Source organism: Eumetopias jubatus, unplaced genomic scaffold (assembly GCF_037043125.1).
Source record: "Eumetopias jubatus isolate StellerSeaLion01/CBP00866 unplaced genomic scaffold, mEumJub1_p1.0 scaffold_4, whole genome shotgun sequence".
NCBI lineage: Eukaryota > Metazoa > Chordata > Mammalia > Carnivora > Otariidae > Eumetopias > Eumetopias jubatus.
The window spans coordinates 108,816,855-108,831,452 of record NW_028274810.1 but is presented as its reverse complement, the minus strand read 5'-3'; the positions used below and the strand labels follow the sequence as shown (position 1 = coordinate 108,831,452).

The 14,598-nt window shown below is 57.0% G+C and overlaps 1 protein-coding gene and 1 long non-coding RNA gene across 6 annotated transcripts; one reads left to right on the top strand and one right to left on the bottom strand.

Moving 5' to 3' along the window:
* Positions 1-218: 218 nt before the first annotated feature.
* Positions 219-1,917, bottom strand: LOC114201066 (uncharacterized). Its single transcript, XR_003607578.2, has 3 exons — positions 1,624-1,917; positions 1,028-1,398; positions 219-615 (listed from the first exon to the last, which is right to left on the bottom strand). It is a non-coding gene; the product is annotated as an uncharacterized LOC114201066 (long non-coding RNA).
* ZFP41 (ZFP41 zinc finger protein) lies at positions 1,318-13,489 on the top strand. 5 transcript variants are annotated; one of them, XM_088022720.1, is made up of 5 exons: positions 1,318-1,704; positions 5,200-6,814; positions 8,249-8,368; positions 11,560-11,683; positions 11,845-13,489. In XM_088022720.1, exon 2 carries the CDS (start codon positions 5,390-5,392, stop codon positions 5,981-5,983), a length of 594 nt encoding a protein of 197 aa, XP_087878846.1. In that variant the 5' UTR covers positions 1,318-1,704; positions 5,200-5,389; the 3' UTR covers positions 5,984-6,814; positions 8,249-8,368; positions 11,560-11,683; positions 11,845-13,489. The 5 variants fall into 5 exon arrangements, 4 of the variants coding, with proteins under 4 accessions (XP_087878846.1, XP_087878847.1, XP_087878848.1 ...); XM_088022721.1 differs by lacking the exon at positions 1,318-1,704 and adding an exon at positions 2,339-2,560; XR_015768041.1 differs by lacking the exon at positions 5,200-6,814.
* The last annotated feature ends 1,109 nt before the right edge of the window (positions 13,490-14,598 follow it).

Here is a 14,598-nt window from a genome sequence, read left to right as displayed (position 1 = left end):
GGGCACCTGCATGGTGCAGTCGGTGGGCATCCAACTCTTGATCTCAGCTCAGGTCGTGAGTTCAGGCCCCGGGTTGGGCTCCGTGCCTGCCAGCAGATGAGCCTGGGGAAGGAGCCTACTTACCGCCTACCTTGTCACAAACTGTAGGCTCAAGGGGCCAGAGGTTAGCTTTTCCAGGTAAATGGGTGTGACCCGTAATTGAGGAACATGCCCACAGGTAAGGAATCAATGTTTCTTGGAAGAATACGAAACGTGATGGCCTGACTCTTGCGTCTCCTCCTTGCTCTGCGTCTGAAGCTTCACTGAGCCTCTGTGTGAGTCCCCACGCCTGTGCTCTGGAGCAGCGGTTCTCGACCCCGGATGCCCAGAAGAATCATCTAGGGGCACTTTTAAATCATACCAATGTTAGGTGTCCACACCCCTCTGCCACGAGGTGGGGTCCGGGTAGCAGTCTCTTAAGCTCTTCGGTGTTTCAGATGAACAGCTTGGGCTGAGCGCCACTGCCATCTGCTGCCCCAGAAACCTGAGTGACCATTAGGATCACAGGGAAGCCTCTACAATTATGCGTCACTAGGCTCAGCCCCACATATTGCTTCACCAGCTCTTGGGTGGCACCTGGAAAATAATTTTTTTAAGGATCCTAAGGTGATTCTAATTGACCGTTTTATGGTGGTCAAACAGCATCACATGCTCCAGAGATATTGTTCATGAAAAGAAGAGTCAGTCACTGTGGCAAACTTCATTGTTGTCTTAAGAACTTGCCAGTGCCGCGCCCCCCCCCCCCCCCGCCCCTCAGCTTCAGCAGCCACCACCCGGATGAGTCAGTAGCCACCAACATCGGGCAGAAAGATGGACTCGCTGAAAGCTCAGGTGACTGTTAGCATTTTTAGCAAGAGAGTATTTTTTTGTAACAAAGGCATGTACGTTGTATTTTAGACATAATGCTGCTGCAGGCTTAATCGACTAGAGCGTGGTGTTAAGCATAACTCTGATTGCCACTGGGAAACCAAACGTTCATTTGACTCACCTCATTGCGTTGGTCTGGAGCCCCGCTGCCCTCACCCTCCCAGGCGTGCCTGTGCCTGATAAACATACTAATAAGGAGATGACAGTATGTCAGAGACTGGAATGTGCTATGAAAAAAATTGCAGGGCAGAGCGGGGGAGTCCAGAGGTGGGGGAAGAGACCAATTGTGGTATTAGAGAGACTGCTGCCCTCCCCAAATGCAGGCGGCACCTGTGACTTGTTTCAAAACCACAATATGGCAGAGGTGACAGGATGTCAGTCCTGCAGTTGGGTCACGTTGTATGTTGGTGACAGGAGGTCACTCCCATGGTTAGGCTGCCTTCTATGAGACTCCATCTGAGCAGACCGGGGAGAGAGGCTCTCTTGCTGGCCCTGAAGAAGCAAGCAGCCATGTTGGGAACTGCCCATGGAGGGGGCCACGTGGCAGGGAATGGGGGGGCGACTAGGGCCCAAGGCCAGCCTCTAGCCAACAGCCAATAAGAAGTAGGCCCTCGATAGCACAGCCCCCAGGAAATGCATCCTGCCAACAAGCAGGGGAGTGTGGAAGCGGATTCTTCCACAGCTGAGCCTCCAGCTGAGAACGCAGCCGGCTGATACCTGACTGCAGCCTGGCACGACCAGGCAGAGGACAGCTGAGCCGTGTCTGGACGCCGGGATGCCTGTCCCACAGGAACTCAGGTAACAAACAGGTGTTGTTTTAAGCAGCTACGTTTGTGGGAAGCAGGAACTGAATACACATAGGAAGGCAGGTGGGCTCCACCGAGTTGCTGAGCTCTCAGTGGGCAGGAAGTGGGAGTGCGCCAGGCAGACAGCCAGGGAGGAGCGTCCCAGACGAGGGGGCACCAGTGCAACCGGACACAGGCCAAGTGCACGTGCCTGTGTGAGGAGCAGTCCGGGGCTGGAGAGGAGTGAGGGAGGGGGCAGGAGCGAGGGAGGGGTGGCAGGGGCGAAGGAGGGGGACAAAGGCAGGAGGGAGGCGGGATGGGGAGAAGGAGGGTACGCAGGGGTGAAGGAAGGAGGACAGGGCGAGGGAGGGGGCGCAGGGGAGAGGAAGAGGCGCAGGGGTGACGGCGCAGGCGCGAGGGAGGGGAGGACGGGGCGGGCGGGGCGAGGGAGCGGACGCAGAGCTGAGGGGCGGGGCCTGAGGGGCGGGCCTTCCGGCGGGGGCGGCGGTGCAAGGAGGCCCTTGCAGAAATGGAAACGAAAGCCGAGCCGGGCGGAGCCGTCCGCCGGCATACCACTGAGAGGCCCGGGGCCCCTCCTCCTAGAGCGGCGCCGGAAGGGGCGGGCCTCCCGGCGGGCGCCGCCACCCGGCTGCTCGGCTGGGCGGCTGCGGAACCCTGGCGCGGGGAGGCTGCGGCGGGGTTTGGGCGAGGGTCCGTCTGTTTCCGGGCCCCCGACCTCCAGCTAGGGACTTGCCGGTTCCCTCCGGCGTCGCTTGGACCCGCGCCGCAGCCCAGGGCAGCGGCCTCCCCGCCTTCGCCTCCCGGGCGCTGCGGGGAGGAGGGCGAGGAGCAGCTCGGAGCGGATCGAGGTGAAGGCGGCGCCCCGGGGCCCTGCACGCTTGGCCGGCGAGGCCCTGTCGTTGGCGGGGGCGCATCGTGCTGCCCGTCGGGGCCCCTTTCCTCGGCCTCGACACAGCTCGTGGTTGCTGGCAGGCGGGGGGCCCGGCGGACTGTTGGGGTGCATGTGTGCCTTTGGATCCAAACCCGCTAGTAATCCAGGCTCCCCGAGACCCAGGCTTCTGAAGGCGGGGGGACGGGCCAGCCTGAGTGGGGTTTCCAGGGACCCCGGCTGCGGGGGCTACGCAGAGCTTGGAGTTCAGGAGGCCTGGCCCAGAGAGGAAAGGAGCTACTCCGAAGTTGCACCGCGGGCACAGCACCCCAGCTCTTGGGGCAGGTCGCTTGAGCGCCTGTGTGCTGCGGCAGGCACTCCCGTCTACGGGCCTGTGAAGTGGGGGACCAGGACCTCGGGTCTACTCCGTTTTTGACTGTTGTAACTTGGTGTGCTCTCTGCCGTCAAGCACCTGCCAGCTTGAATTGGGTAGATGAGACGAAGATCTAGAATGATTCCTGAGCACCAGTTCATGCTGGCTCTGGCCTCGTAGCTAGGGATGCAGGGATGAAATAGCCGTGGTCCTTGCCCTCAGTGCCGGTCCCGGCAGGAAGCGCAGAGGACCCCCACGCACGCCCTCCAGTGGGGGTGGGTACAGGGTTGAGGGTGCCTTCATAGAAGTTCTTGTTTTTCCTCGGTTTACTCCCGAAACTAGACACCAGCCTCTGACTCCAGTGTACTTGCCTGGTGCCGTGATCCTCTGCCCTCCCCATCAGAGGGCCCTGCATGCTCCTCTCAGCCCAGATGAGCTTCCTTTACCCTCAGTTCAGGCTCCCACCTGATGCTGAGAGCAGCCTCCTCCCAGAACCTGCCTCAAGTAGAGCCTTCGGGGCGACATCGGCCTGAATCCAGACCAAGTGTACCTAAACCTTTTTATTTAGAAGCCAGACTCTCAAACTCCTTGTCAGGATGGGAAATCTCGACAGTCATTTTATTGTTGCCTCTGCATGGGGGAGAAGAGGAAAGACCAAGTGTACCCTTTTGACTTTAAGAGAGTTCAAAGTATTTATACCTTAAAACCACTTGGGGGTGCCTGGCTGGCTCAGTCCATGGAGCCTGCGACTCTTGATCTTGGGAGTCTTGAGTCAAGCCCCAAGTTGGGCATAGAGCTTACTTAAAAAAAAAAAGAAAAAAGCTACAGTGTTGTCATGTACAAGAGTCATAAAGACACCCAGATTAAAATGTTGATGGTAAATAAATGGGATGGAAAAGAAGATTCAAAGAAAAATACATCACTGGGAATATTACCACCTAGGGCATCACATTTTGGGGTGAGACAGCCTGTCAGGGTTATGGGCCTCCTAGTAGATCAGGGTAGCCGTCACAGGCCACAAGATACCTTTGCTAAGAGCGCTGTTTGCAGGGAATGTTGGAAGATCAGAACAGGACCTGCCTTTGGAGCTTTCTCTTTAAAAAAGAAGGCTTCTCAGTGTTGTGGAGATCTCCCTCACTAGCAGTTAGAGTCTGAAGTTGCTCCAGGCTTGTTGCTGGAATTCCATTAGTTAGCAGTGAGAGAAGACAGGGCAAGGAAGCTCAGGAATAATACAGAAACGAAATAGAAGAGGGATCTCAATGAAGAACTAGGAGCTGTGTGGGTGATGCTCCTACAGACACCGGCGACTGTTGGGTCCTGTTCGAATTTGTGGCAGAATTGGGTGCTGTTAGGTGGAGTTAGGGACAGGGAACATCAGGTGTTTCAGAGGGTGTACACAAGATCTAGTTGATGGAGGAGTTGGCTCTGGTTAAGGGCCCCAGGGAAGACTAGAGCCCGGTTAGGGAAGAGGGAGTGGGGGCAGTGTTTGGTGAGTCAGGGAGGCCTCCCTGCAAAGGGCCCATCCAGAGCTCTGAAGTAAGCAGCCAGCCCCATGAACACCTGCTCTTGGCCAATTTCTGGAATCAGCCAGGCACTGAGGCAGGAAAGACTGGGTATGTTTGAGGAGCCTAACGGAAGCTGGAGGGGAGTGAGGAGTGGGCCAGGTCAGGCATGTATAGGGCTCATAAGTATGAGGGGAGCCACTGGGGGTCAGGGCAGGTACATGATAGGGGTTTGCTGGCTGCCATATGGAGGTGGACCATGGGAGGAGGGCTGGGGCGCCCCAAGTTTGATCCATCTCAGATCCAGGCTCTAGGTGACAGGAGCGTAACTCCCAAAGGGGTACATGTGGGTCCTGCAGCTCCAAAAGCACATCCTCTGGTCCCAAATACAGGAAGTGGAGAAGGAGGGAGAAAATGGTGGGGGGAAAAAAACCTCAATGTGGGGACCACACGGAGTTGTTGGTCCATGGTCTGTATCAGACCCCGCTGGACACAGGCCTGGAGACCCCATCCCTGGGAGAGGGTTAGAGCGAGTGTTCTGTTTGGTCATGTCCAAACAGAACACGCTGTTTGTTGAGCCTCATTGAGAGGCTCATGAGGTGTCCAAGGGGAGCACACAAGCAGGGAAGGGGCCACGTTCCCTTGTCCGCACCCCCCCCATCCGTGCCTTAGCCGCTGCACCACAGCTCTGTTCCTCCCGCACACCTCTGTGATCTAACCTTCGTGGTCTGGCTTCTCCGGCAGCACGAGGATTGGTGGTGTCCTCTCTGGTGTAGGCTTCCTGCTCCAGAGGTCTCCTTACAAGCTCAGAAAAATGAAGAGCTGTGACTAAAGTGAGAGCTTTCAGAAGAATAGGAGAGTCTGGCCCCTGGCCTTTCTCCTTAGCCCTTTCTGGATTCCAGTGGCCCTTCCTCTCTCCTGGGAACAAAGAAAGATGGAAAAGCCCTCGGGCAAAAAGAAGGCACAGACCCCAAAGGAAGAAGGAGATGGGCTAAAGAACACTCCCAAAGCAGAGAAAGCATCTGGGGAGAAAAAGGCAAACAAGAGGTCCACTTTGGCGAAAAAGCACAGCAAGGAAGCCAGCCTGAGTCCTGAGGAAGAAGGACACGTATTTGATGCCTTTGACGCTTCGTTTAAAGATGACTTTGAGGGGGTTCCCGTGTTCATTCCTTTTCAGAGAAAGAAGCCCTATGAGTGCAGCGAGTGTGGACGCATCTTCAAGCACAAGACAGACCACCTTCGCCACCAGAGGGTTCACACGGGAGAGAAACCCTTCAGGTGTGAGGAGTGTGGGAAGATGTTCAGACACAGCTCCGATGTCACCAAACACCAGAGAATCCACACTGGAGAGAAGCCCTTTAAATGCAGCGAGTGTGGGAAGGCCTTTAACTGTGGCTCCAATCTCCTAAAACATCAGAAGACGCACACTGGAGAGAAGCCGTATGAGTGCGAGGAATGTGGGAAAACCTTTGCCTACAGCTCATGTCTCATTCGCCATCGGAAGCGTCACCCACGGAAGAAGCACTGAGTGAGGGGAAGCTGTCTGCCACCCGAGACGCGGTGTTTGTGCTGATGGGAGCCGTTCCTCCTTCAGCATCTGATCGATGCTGGGGGTCCGTGAGCTCAGCGCACCTGTGCCCGGGCATCCCCCTCATCATCAGGAAAATCCACCCAGTGCAGTAAGCAAGTGCTTGAGCATGGTAAAGACCTTTGTGGTCCAGAGCATCTCTGGATCAAGACACCGTGATAATGTGGGAGGGGCTTGCGGCACGGGAGACTCTGGGGGTATCAGCAGCTGTCTGTGGGGCTCGCGAGGCAGCAGCTGCTTGTGAGCAGCCCAGCACCTCCCTCTGTGGCCTCTGCCTGTGGTGTCCACTGTGGTTTCAGCCCTCTCACCTGCTCCTTTGAAGACTTGAGTCTGCAGACTCTTGACCTGCCGGGTCATTCCTGCGCAGCCTGGCAGGAGGCCCATGGCCCTGAGCTAGGTAGCAGTGCTCTGCGGTTGTGCCCACGGCGCTGCACCAGACACCTGCTGTCCCCACTCGGCTGGCCATGGTGACAGTGGTTTGTGCTCTGGTTTCCCTCCTCGGGCTGCGGTGCCACCACCATCCCCCACCCCATCCCCAGGAACTGCACCCTTTGTGCATCCCCCTGGCCTAGCCCCCGTCCCAGGTGAGCGGCCTGACTCACCCAGGTGGATCGCTCAGGACCTACATACTGCCACCGTGGGAGATTCCCGCCCTGGACATGTGATGGAGGCCCCAAGGATGTGAGGGCAGCTTCGAGCCAGCCTGCATCTGCCACAGGGGTCTTCAGACATGAGGCAGTGCGCTCTGCCCCCCGGGGATCGGCTCTCCAGGTTAGTTTCACTTCCTCATGCCTGGCCCCCAAGTTCCATCTTATCCCCCGGGGAAGGCCACATGCTATGCCCAGCCCTGGTTTCCCCCTGGAGTGGTCTGGATGGGGCCCTGTGCCCTCAGAGTGGTGCAGTGTGTCCCAGAACTTCTGACAGCGTAAGGGGGACCCGGTGACCATCAACCAGGAGGTAATGGGGCTTTGTACTAGGAAAATGTTGATGCCTACACTTTCAGCTGTTTGGACCCCCAAGATAGCCTTACTCTTTGGGGATTCCATCCTGCAAGAAGGTCCTGAATCGGGGGAGACACGTTTCTCAATCAGGGGGTCACAGACACCACAGGGCAGATGCTCCCAGTGGAAATGCTTCTCCAGGTTGGCAAGTGTTTGCTCCTATTCTTTCTAAAAGCTGTGATGTTATGACACGTGAGCTGGGCACCCCTGCCCCCCTCCCCAGCGCAGCGGGCCCTCCCACCTGACGCAGCTCGCCCTAGGTGTGGCAGGAGATCCAGGGGGACGCACAGTGTACGGTAAAGGACATTACTGGGACATTCCGCAAACCGTGTGTCCACACTGTCCACTGGGTGGCAGAGCTGCATCAGTTTCCAAGTTCCTGCTTGGCTTGCGGCCTGTGGCCTTCCCAGACCTCGTCCTTGTGAAAGATGCTCCCTAAGGTTTTCAGGGACACAGGGTCATGATGTCTGCACTTTACTGTCAAATGTTCAGCAGAGAAACAGAGTAACAAGACATGTATCCGCACTGAGTGATGAAGCAAATTGAACCCGGAGCGAGGTTGGCAGACATTTTCTGTAAAGGGCCAGATAGTAGCTGTTCTTGGCCTTGCGGCCATAAGGCCTCTGTCCCCGCTCAGCTCCGCTGTGACATGCGACAGCAGTGAACACACCGTGAATGAGCCTGGCCGTGTGCCACCAAAGCTGTATTTACAGAGACCAGCGGCAGCCGTGTTGGGCCTGCTGTAGATGGAGGGTGCGTGAGGGTCAGCCCGACCCATGTGCGCTCGAGTCCTCCAGGACTGTCTGCTGGGGGGCGAAGCCAGGCGCAGAAAGCCGAAGGACACCCTGGGAGGGCCGCGGAAGGGCTCCGAGCAGTGCGCCCTGGTGCCCATCTTGGGTGCCAGAGCGTGGGCTGTGGACACGGCACGCACGTCCAGGGGTGTCTGCGTCCTCTTCAGCGTGGCTTGGTTTGTCTTTACTACGGCCCTCTGACACACTAGGACGTGTGTGTTCCCGTGTAGCATTCGCTGTGTGATCTGTATCACGTGTTACAGCCCGTTTCCCCATCCCTAGACATGCATGGTCTACACCGCTGCCTATAGGTGTGGTGAGCAGAGCCTGACTGTGCCCTAACGGGCATGGGGCTATTTCTGGTTTCGGATGTTATAAATAACACTGAGATGAATACCTTTTCTGCGTTTCAGGCCGAGAGGATGGGTCCCCAGACACGGAATGCCAGGTGGAGATCCTCGGAGCTGTGTGGACCGGGTGCCCCAGCGGCACACGGACGGCAGGCTTGCCCTGGCCTCTCCGGCAGCAGGCAGGTGGGTCTTCATCATTGCCAGTTTGTTAGAAGAGAGGGAAACGCACTCTGACCCCATGGCTTTGGTTTCTAGAGAGGAGATGGGTGGTGAAGAACACAGGCTCTTGGGCCAGGGCTTAGCGACTTGAGCCAGTGCCTTTTGGCGATGTGGGACTTGGGGCATGTCCCTTAACCTCCTCGTGCTGCCTCCATTTCCTCAGGCGTGACATGGGGATGCTTAACCTGACTCAGTGAGTCAGCACGTGAAGTCCTAGGTGCAGGGCTGGCTCCCCCCAAGTGTTTTAGGAATGTCAGCTCTGGGGGCACCTGGCCAACTCAGTGGATGGAACTTGGAACTCTCGATCTCCGGGTCGTGAGTTCGAGCCCTGCGTCGGGTGTGGAGCTTCTTGCCATGTGTTTGTGTTCTTAGCAAGGCGGACATTTGCTTGTAGGCATGGGAGGCGGCCGTGCAGGCTGACAGCCCTCAGTGCCTCTCCCAGGAAGGCTGCATCAGCCCGGAAAAGAGCCACAGAAAAATACTTTTTTAAAAATTAAGACTTGGAAATTCTTTTTTGAATATAGTTTACAGTCATGAGAAGAATCACAAAATCAAACTCAAATCAGTGAGTGGCCTTTTCTGCCTCCTGTCGCTCAGGCAGCTTTGAGGGATTTCTGTTGTTCTTCAAATAAAACTCCTGTCCTAGGAAAAAGAAAACCTTCTCAATAACCTGACTCAAATTAAAAAAAAAAACAAACATGATGAGAGCTATAAAACACTCAGACCTCACTGACACTGAAAATAGGACTTGTCAGAGCTTCTCTGGGCCACTGAAGCCACACGGGGACGTGTAGCCCTAAGAGCTTCAGTCCCATCAACGGACGAGCTAGAAATCAGAAGTTATAAAAACAACAGCGTAACAAATGCAAAGTGGCAGGGCGCCTGGGTGGCTCAGATGGTTAAGCGTCTGCCTTCGGCTCAGGTCATGATCCCAGGGTCCTGGGATCGAGTCCCGCATCGGGCTCCCTGCTAGGCAGGGAGCCTGCTTCTCCCTCTGCCTCTGCCTCTCTCTCTCTCTCTCTCTCTCTCTCTCTCTCTCTGACTCTCATGAATAAATAAATAAATAAAAACATTAAAAAAAAAACAAATGCAAAGTGGCAGAGAGGAAATAACAAGTGGCAGAGTAGCACGGCCCGTGGGAACGGAGGCTGTCTGGGGCAGGAGACCGGTGGACGTTGGTTGCTCACAAGGACTGTTCAAGCTGACATTGCCCAGCAGCAGCGTCCAGGAAGAGAGCAGGAGCCACCAAACCATCACGAATGCAAAGGGGATGTGACAGCAGGTACGTCAGAGATCAGGAAAGACAAAACTCAGAGCCAGGGAACGTGAGCACAGATGAGGTAGGGAAGCCGGCCCAAGACCCCGTGCCCGCCGCACAGAGTGTGTCCGGAGTCTAGAGTCTTCCCCAAAGAATGCAAGACCAGATGGTGCACAAGTGAGTTCAAGAACCCATTCCGGTCCTCTACAGACTCAGAGATTGAAAAGAGGAAACACCTCACCTTGTTTTATGAGCTGGGACGGCCAGGATGTCCGTGCTCTCGGCGGCAGAGGCTCCGAGCACGGGGCGGGCAAGCCTCGCCCACAGGGCAGGAGCGGAGCGGGGACCCGGCCAGATGAGGCCTCTTTCAGGAAGGCCAATTTGGCTCAAAACTGATGTGATTTCTCACATCAACAGATGGGGGGGGGGGGCATATTATCATCTGAATAGTTACCTATGTGCCAGAATGCACCATCCATTCATGATAATAGACCTTCATAAATCAGGAATGTAACAGAATTGTCTAAACCCGTACAGAACATCTCCCAGCACCTGGAGCAGCACTTCGGCCTAGGGTCCCGTGTAGCTGGTGTCCCCTCCGCCCGCAGAGCACAAGAGGGCCAGCCTCACAGCTCCCCCTGCGCCCAGAGCCAGACCAGAAGGAAGACACACGTAGGATTACAGTGGAAAACCCTGAGCGTGTTTCTCAGCAGCTGGTACCACTGTCTACGCAGAATCTGCATGGACGCATGCACTGAAACGGAAGGGCTGAGCAAGGTGTTGCGAGAGGGTCAGGGTCAGGATCCCCGGAGGCCCAGGTGCAGAAGGGGAAGCAGGGGCTCATCAGGGAAGGGTTGTAGCGGGCACTCGCGGTGGCCGTCGTGGATGCAGCTTGAGTGTCCCTCACCAGACGAACAGACACAGGACACGTGGCGCTGCCAGACTTGGGCACCGCCGCCAGCCCTGAGGGAATGAAGACCCAGGCTGTGGCGCACAAGCCTGAGCCTCCGAAGCCCGGGGTTGAGCGCCAGAAGCCGGCCGGGGACACTGCTGTGTGACCCATTCTCGGGAGGGGCCAGAGGCGGTGCCCCCCCCCCCCAACACACACACAGCTGCGTGGTAGAGGTCCTCCGGGGCCAGGACAGGGGAGTGTAACAGGGGCAGGGTTGCTGCTGGGAATGGTAAGAAGGCTTTGGGTGTAGGGCGTGGGGACAGGTACATAGCGTGGTGAGTATTTAATGCCACTAATTGTACACAAACAGTTGAAATAATAAACACCATGTATATTTCCCCACAGTGAAAAAAGTCCGTTGAATTTGCTGTGCTATAACAAAATGCAGTTTTAAAAAGCTAGCAACAAAAATAGCATTTCCTAGCAAGTTAAAGATGTGCTATACCATGCTAGCCCAGAAATTTCACTCATTAAAATACCGTAGTGAGCTTTTTTACATACGCACTAATATAGTGCATGTGGAATGTCAGAAAAATTGGAAATAACCCAAATGTGAATCAACAGTGAAGTGGGGCGGAGGGAGAGAGGAGCCTGGCCCCCCTCGGGCAGAGGGCAGGCAGGCGGGTGTCTGGGTCCTAAACCACATGGACCGTGAGCGGGGCTTTGAGCTGCTCTTGCATCACATCATATTCACCCGAGGTTTACATGCGTTTGAAATGTTACATTTTCTAACTTTCTGAACTTTTGGGGGACATGAGCACTTTCCCCCTGGTTCTGTTGCCGTCCAGGTCTGGGGTGCATGGCTCGAACCCCTGCCGCCAGCGCTGGCCAGTCCGGCTTCCACGGTGGGGGGGGGGGCGGGGGGGAGATACGCATGTCCTCACCTGTGTACTTGTAGCTTCCCAGCAGCCAGCCGGGTAATAATTGCATTTCTTTGTTCAAAAGGTAATTCTTGTCCTTTTCCGGTGTGAGAGCAGATCACCCCAGTCAAGAAGTTCCTGATGAAATGTGCATAGAAGTGAACCTCCAAACTAACCAAACTGCCCCAGTCCTGAGCCCCAAGGAGGAGGTGAGGAGGCCCCTGGGTGAGCAGAGAGGAACCATCTGAGGGACGGGTGGGGGCACGGGGCCCAGGCAGGAAATCCGAGTTGGGGGGGGTGGGGGGTGCCGCAGGTGGGCTGAGTGATGCCGCAGGTGAGCAGCGCCTCCCTTCTCCTTGTCTCCTCCCAGAGCCCCGTGAAGGCAGCAAACTCCCCAAACTCCCGAACTCGAACTCCTGGTGGGGCCTTCCCCAATGTCTCCAAAGGCCACAGAATTCACACCTCTGGCCCCCGCCCACCCAGGAAGGCAGTGCTGACACCACCCAGCCTTCTAGGAATGTGCTGCAGGCTGAAACCCCACAGGCGACATCAACAACTTTCCCAGCGTCCTGGGGATGTCCCAGAGAAATGCCTTTTCCAAATGGGAAACCTTTAGGACGCCCCGCTGATCATGGTTCTCTTGCCGGAGAGCACCCAGAGCAGCACCTCGGCGCCTGGCCCAGTGTGGAGGGCGCTGGGATGGCGGGGGCCACGGAGGACACCTGCAGATGTCCCAGGGACATGACGTCGATCATCCAGCAGCATCTGTCCCTACGGGGCTCCTGCCGGCCTTGATCTGAGGGAAGGTGGGAGCCAGCGCTGTGGGAGAGTGGGCAGTGAGGGCCACAGAGCACGCAGAGCTCGGCTTCCTCCTCTCCCCACAGACTGGGGGACTCACCTGTGACTGGGTCCGCTGCACTCCTAGGGGAGGCTGTAGGCACCAGGGTGTTACCTGGGCTTGATTTCCAGTGACCTCTTGTGTCCATCCCCAATCTGGACACCAAGCTGTGATATTCCTTTCCCCTGCAAGTGACGTAGGCCCCAAGGCATGCCGCAGAGTATGCAGGTCCGAAGGCAGCCCTGCAGCCTCGGCTGCAGGGAGCAAAGCCTGGGGCTCCCCAGTCCTGGTGCTCGTGGCAGAAGCCTGTGGCACGGGGGACACTGGGACATTTGCTCTGGAGCAGTATCAGCGAGGGCAGGGTTCTCAGCCAGGACGTAGGGGTAAAGGGGGTGTCCCCAAGGCCCAAGGAAGCCATGTCCCCAGGCCCAAGGAGCCAGAAAGGGAATGGGCTGAGGGCCAGTTCAGGATGGGAGTGGCCGCGAAGATGATGGGGCAGACTGCGTGTCTCCTACCCAAGGACATAGCTCTGCTCTGAGCGGCAGCCCGTGCCTCCAGGGACCTCTGTGTGCTGAGTGTAGAGTTGGTGGTCTCCTGGTGTCCTCCTCACAAACTCCAGCTGCCTGTTCCACGAACCACAGGGTCCTCGCCTTGACCAGAGTCCTGCTAGGACCCAGACGGGGCTATGGGGGCCAGTGGACGCTGCTGCCCGTGGTTGTCTGCGGTCTCTGTAGACATAGGCTTCCCAGGTCCCTCTGGCATTCTGGTTTTAACAATTGCGTGTTTCCTGATGACTCGAGCACTCGGCTACTGGGGTTGTCCTCACCCCCAGTGCAGTGCGCGTCCCTGGGCTATCAGAGCTCTTTCACAGCTGCTGGTCGTGGTACGGGAAATGGGACTTTCCAAACAGTCCGGTCTGATGAACGTGGACTCTATAATCTCTTCAGTTCCTTCAGTCCTCAGTGAATGTGTTCTGCATCTGGGGGACACATTCTGTTTTCTCTTATCCGAGTTCTGTGGTTTACTTTCCACGTGGTGCTGTCTCCATCCCAGCGGATGTTGCACCAGTGCCGGGTACTTTCCTGCCGCCTCCCTAGCATTTACCCTGAACACGTCTTTGTCCTGCTGCTTGTGGATAATATGTTTTCTCCTGTAATAAACATCTGTTCTGACCCATTCACTGGGTCCCGCTCATCTCCCTGCAGTTTGGGGGTGCAGTCGGGACTCCCCAACGCCTGCAGAGCCAGAGATCCAACTGGTCACTGCCTCCAGATGCGTCTCTTGGGGGCTGCCTCACATTAACCAAACTTGTAAGAGAATGATATAAACCAGAAAAGAATCTGCTGACTTAGGATGAAAGTGAGCCCTCATGGGACAAAATACTATGTCCCTCCAGGGACACGGTCTTCCTGGCCCCAGATTCTGGAAAACTAGGGGTTCCTTGGTTGCTGATGCCTGTAGTCATAACCCTGGAGGGGATCTGGGAGGCCCCTCGCCTGCTGCCCTGTGTTCTGAAGAGCCCGGGTCGGCCCACCCTCCCCTCCCCTTGCTTACTTTGCCTTCCACAGAAGACCTGTTCTCCTGAGGGCAGTCCTGCCCCCCAGAAGAAGACGTGGTAATACCTGGAGACATTTTTGCTTGTCGCAACTGAGGGGAGGTGCTACTGACATCTGGTTGGTGGGAGCGGGGAAGCTGCTCAGTGCCCTGCAGAGCACAGAATGCCTGATGGCAAAGGACCTGGCCAAGGATGGAGCTCCAGGTTAGCCCCAGAGTCAGGTGATGGGTGGGGGACACTCACGGGCAGGACAGAGAAGAGGCGAGCTGTTGGCGAGGGGGAGGCCAGGCAGCTCTGCAGAAACCCAGACGCCTGACAGGAGGCCTGTGGAGGCTGAGGAGCCTGGCGGCGCCGCAGGGCCAGGCCAGGTCCCCTGAAAGTGGGACAGAGGCAGGCGGGCATTAGGTCAGGCAGAGGGGAGCGGCGGGGGATTCCTACAGAACCTGCAGGGCTAGAAGCCTGCAGTGTGGGGTGAGTGAGGCCGCTGCAGCAGATGGCTGCACTAATCCTCGGCAGGGATGGGAGGCTCCAGGCTGGCTTCTGCCGGTTTCCCAGCTCTCATCCCGTCTCACCACACAGTCACGGAGTCCACTTGTCCCTGATCATGCAGCTTCTCTCCTGCCTGGCACCCGCCCTGGAACCAGATGCTGGGATTCTTGGGCTTGGGCTCCCCTCCCTCCGCCCTGGGCATCCCTGCAGCCCGGGGGCTCCCTGGCTGGGCGTGGGTCCTG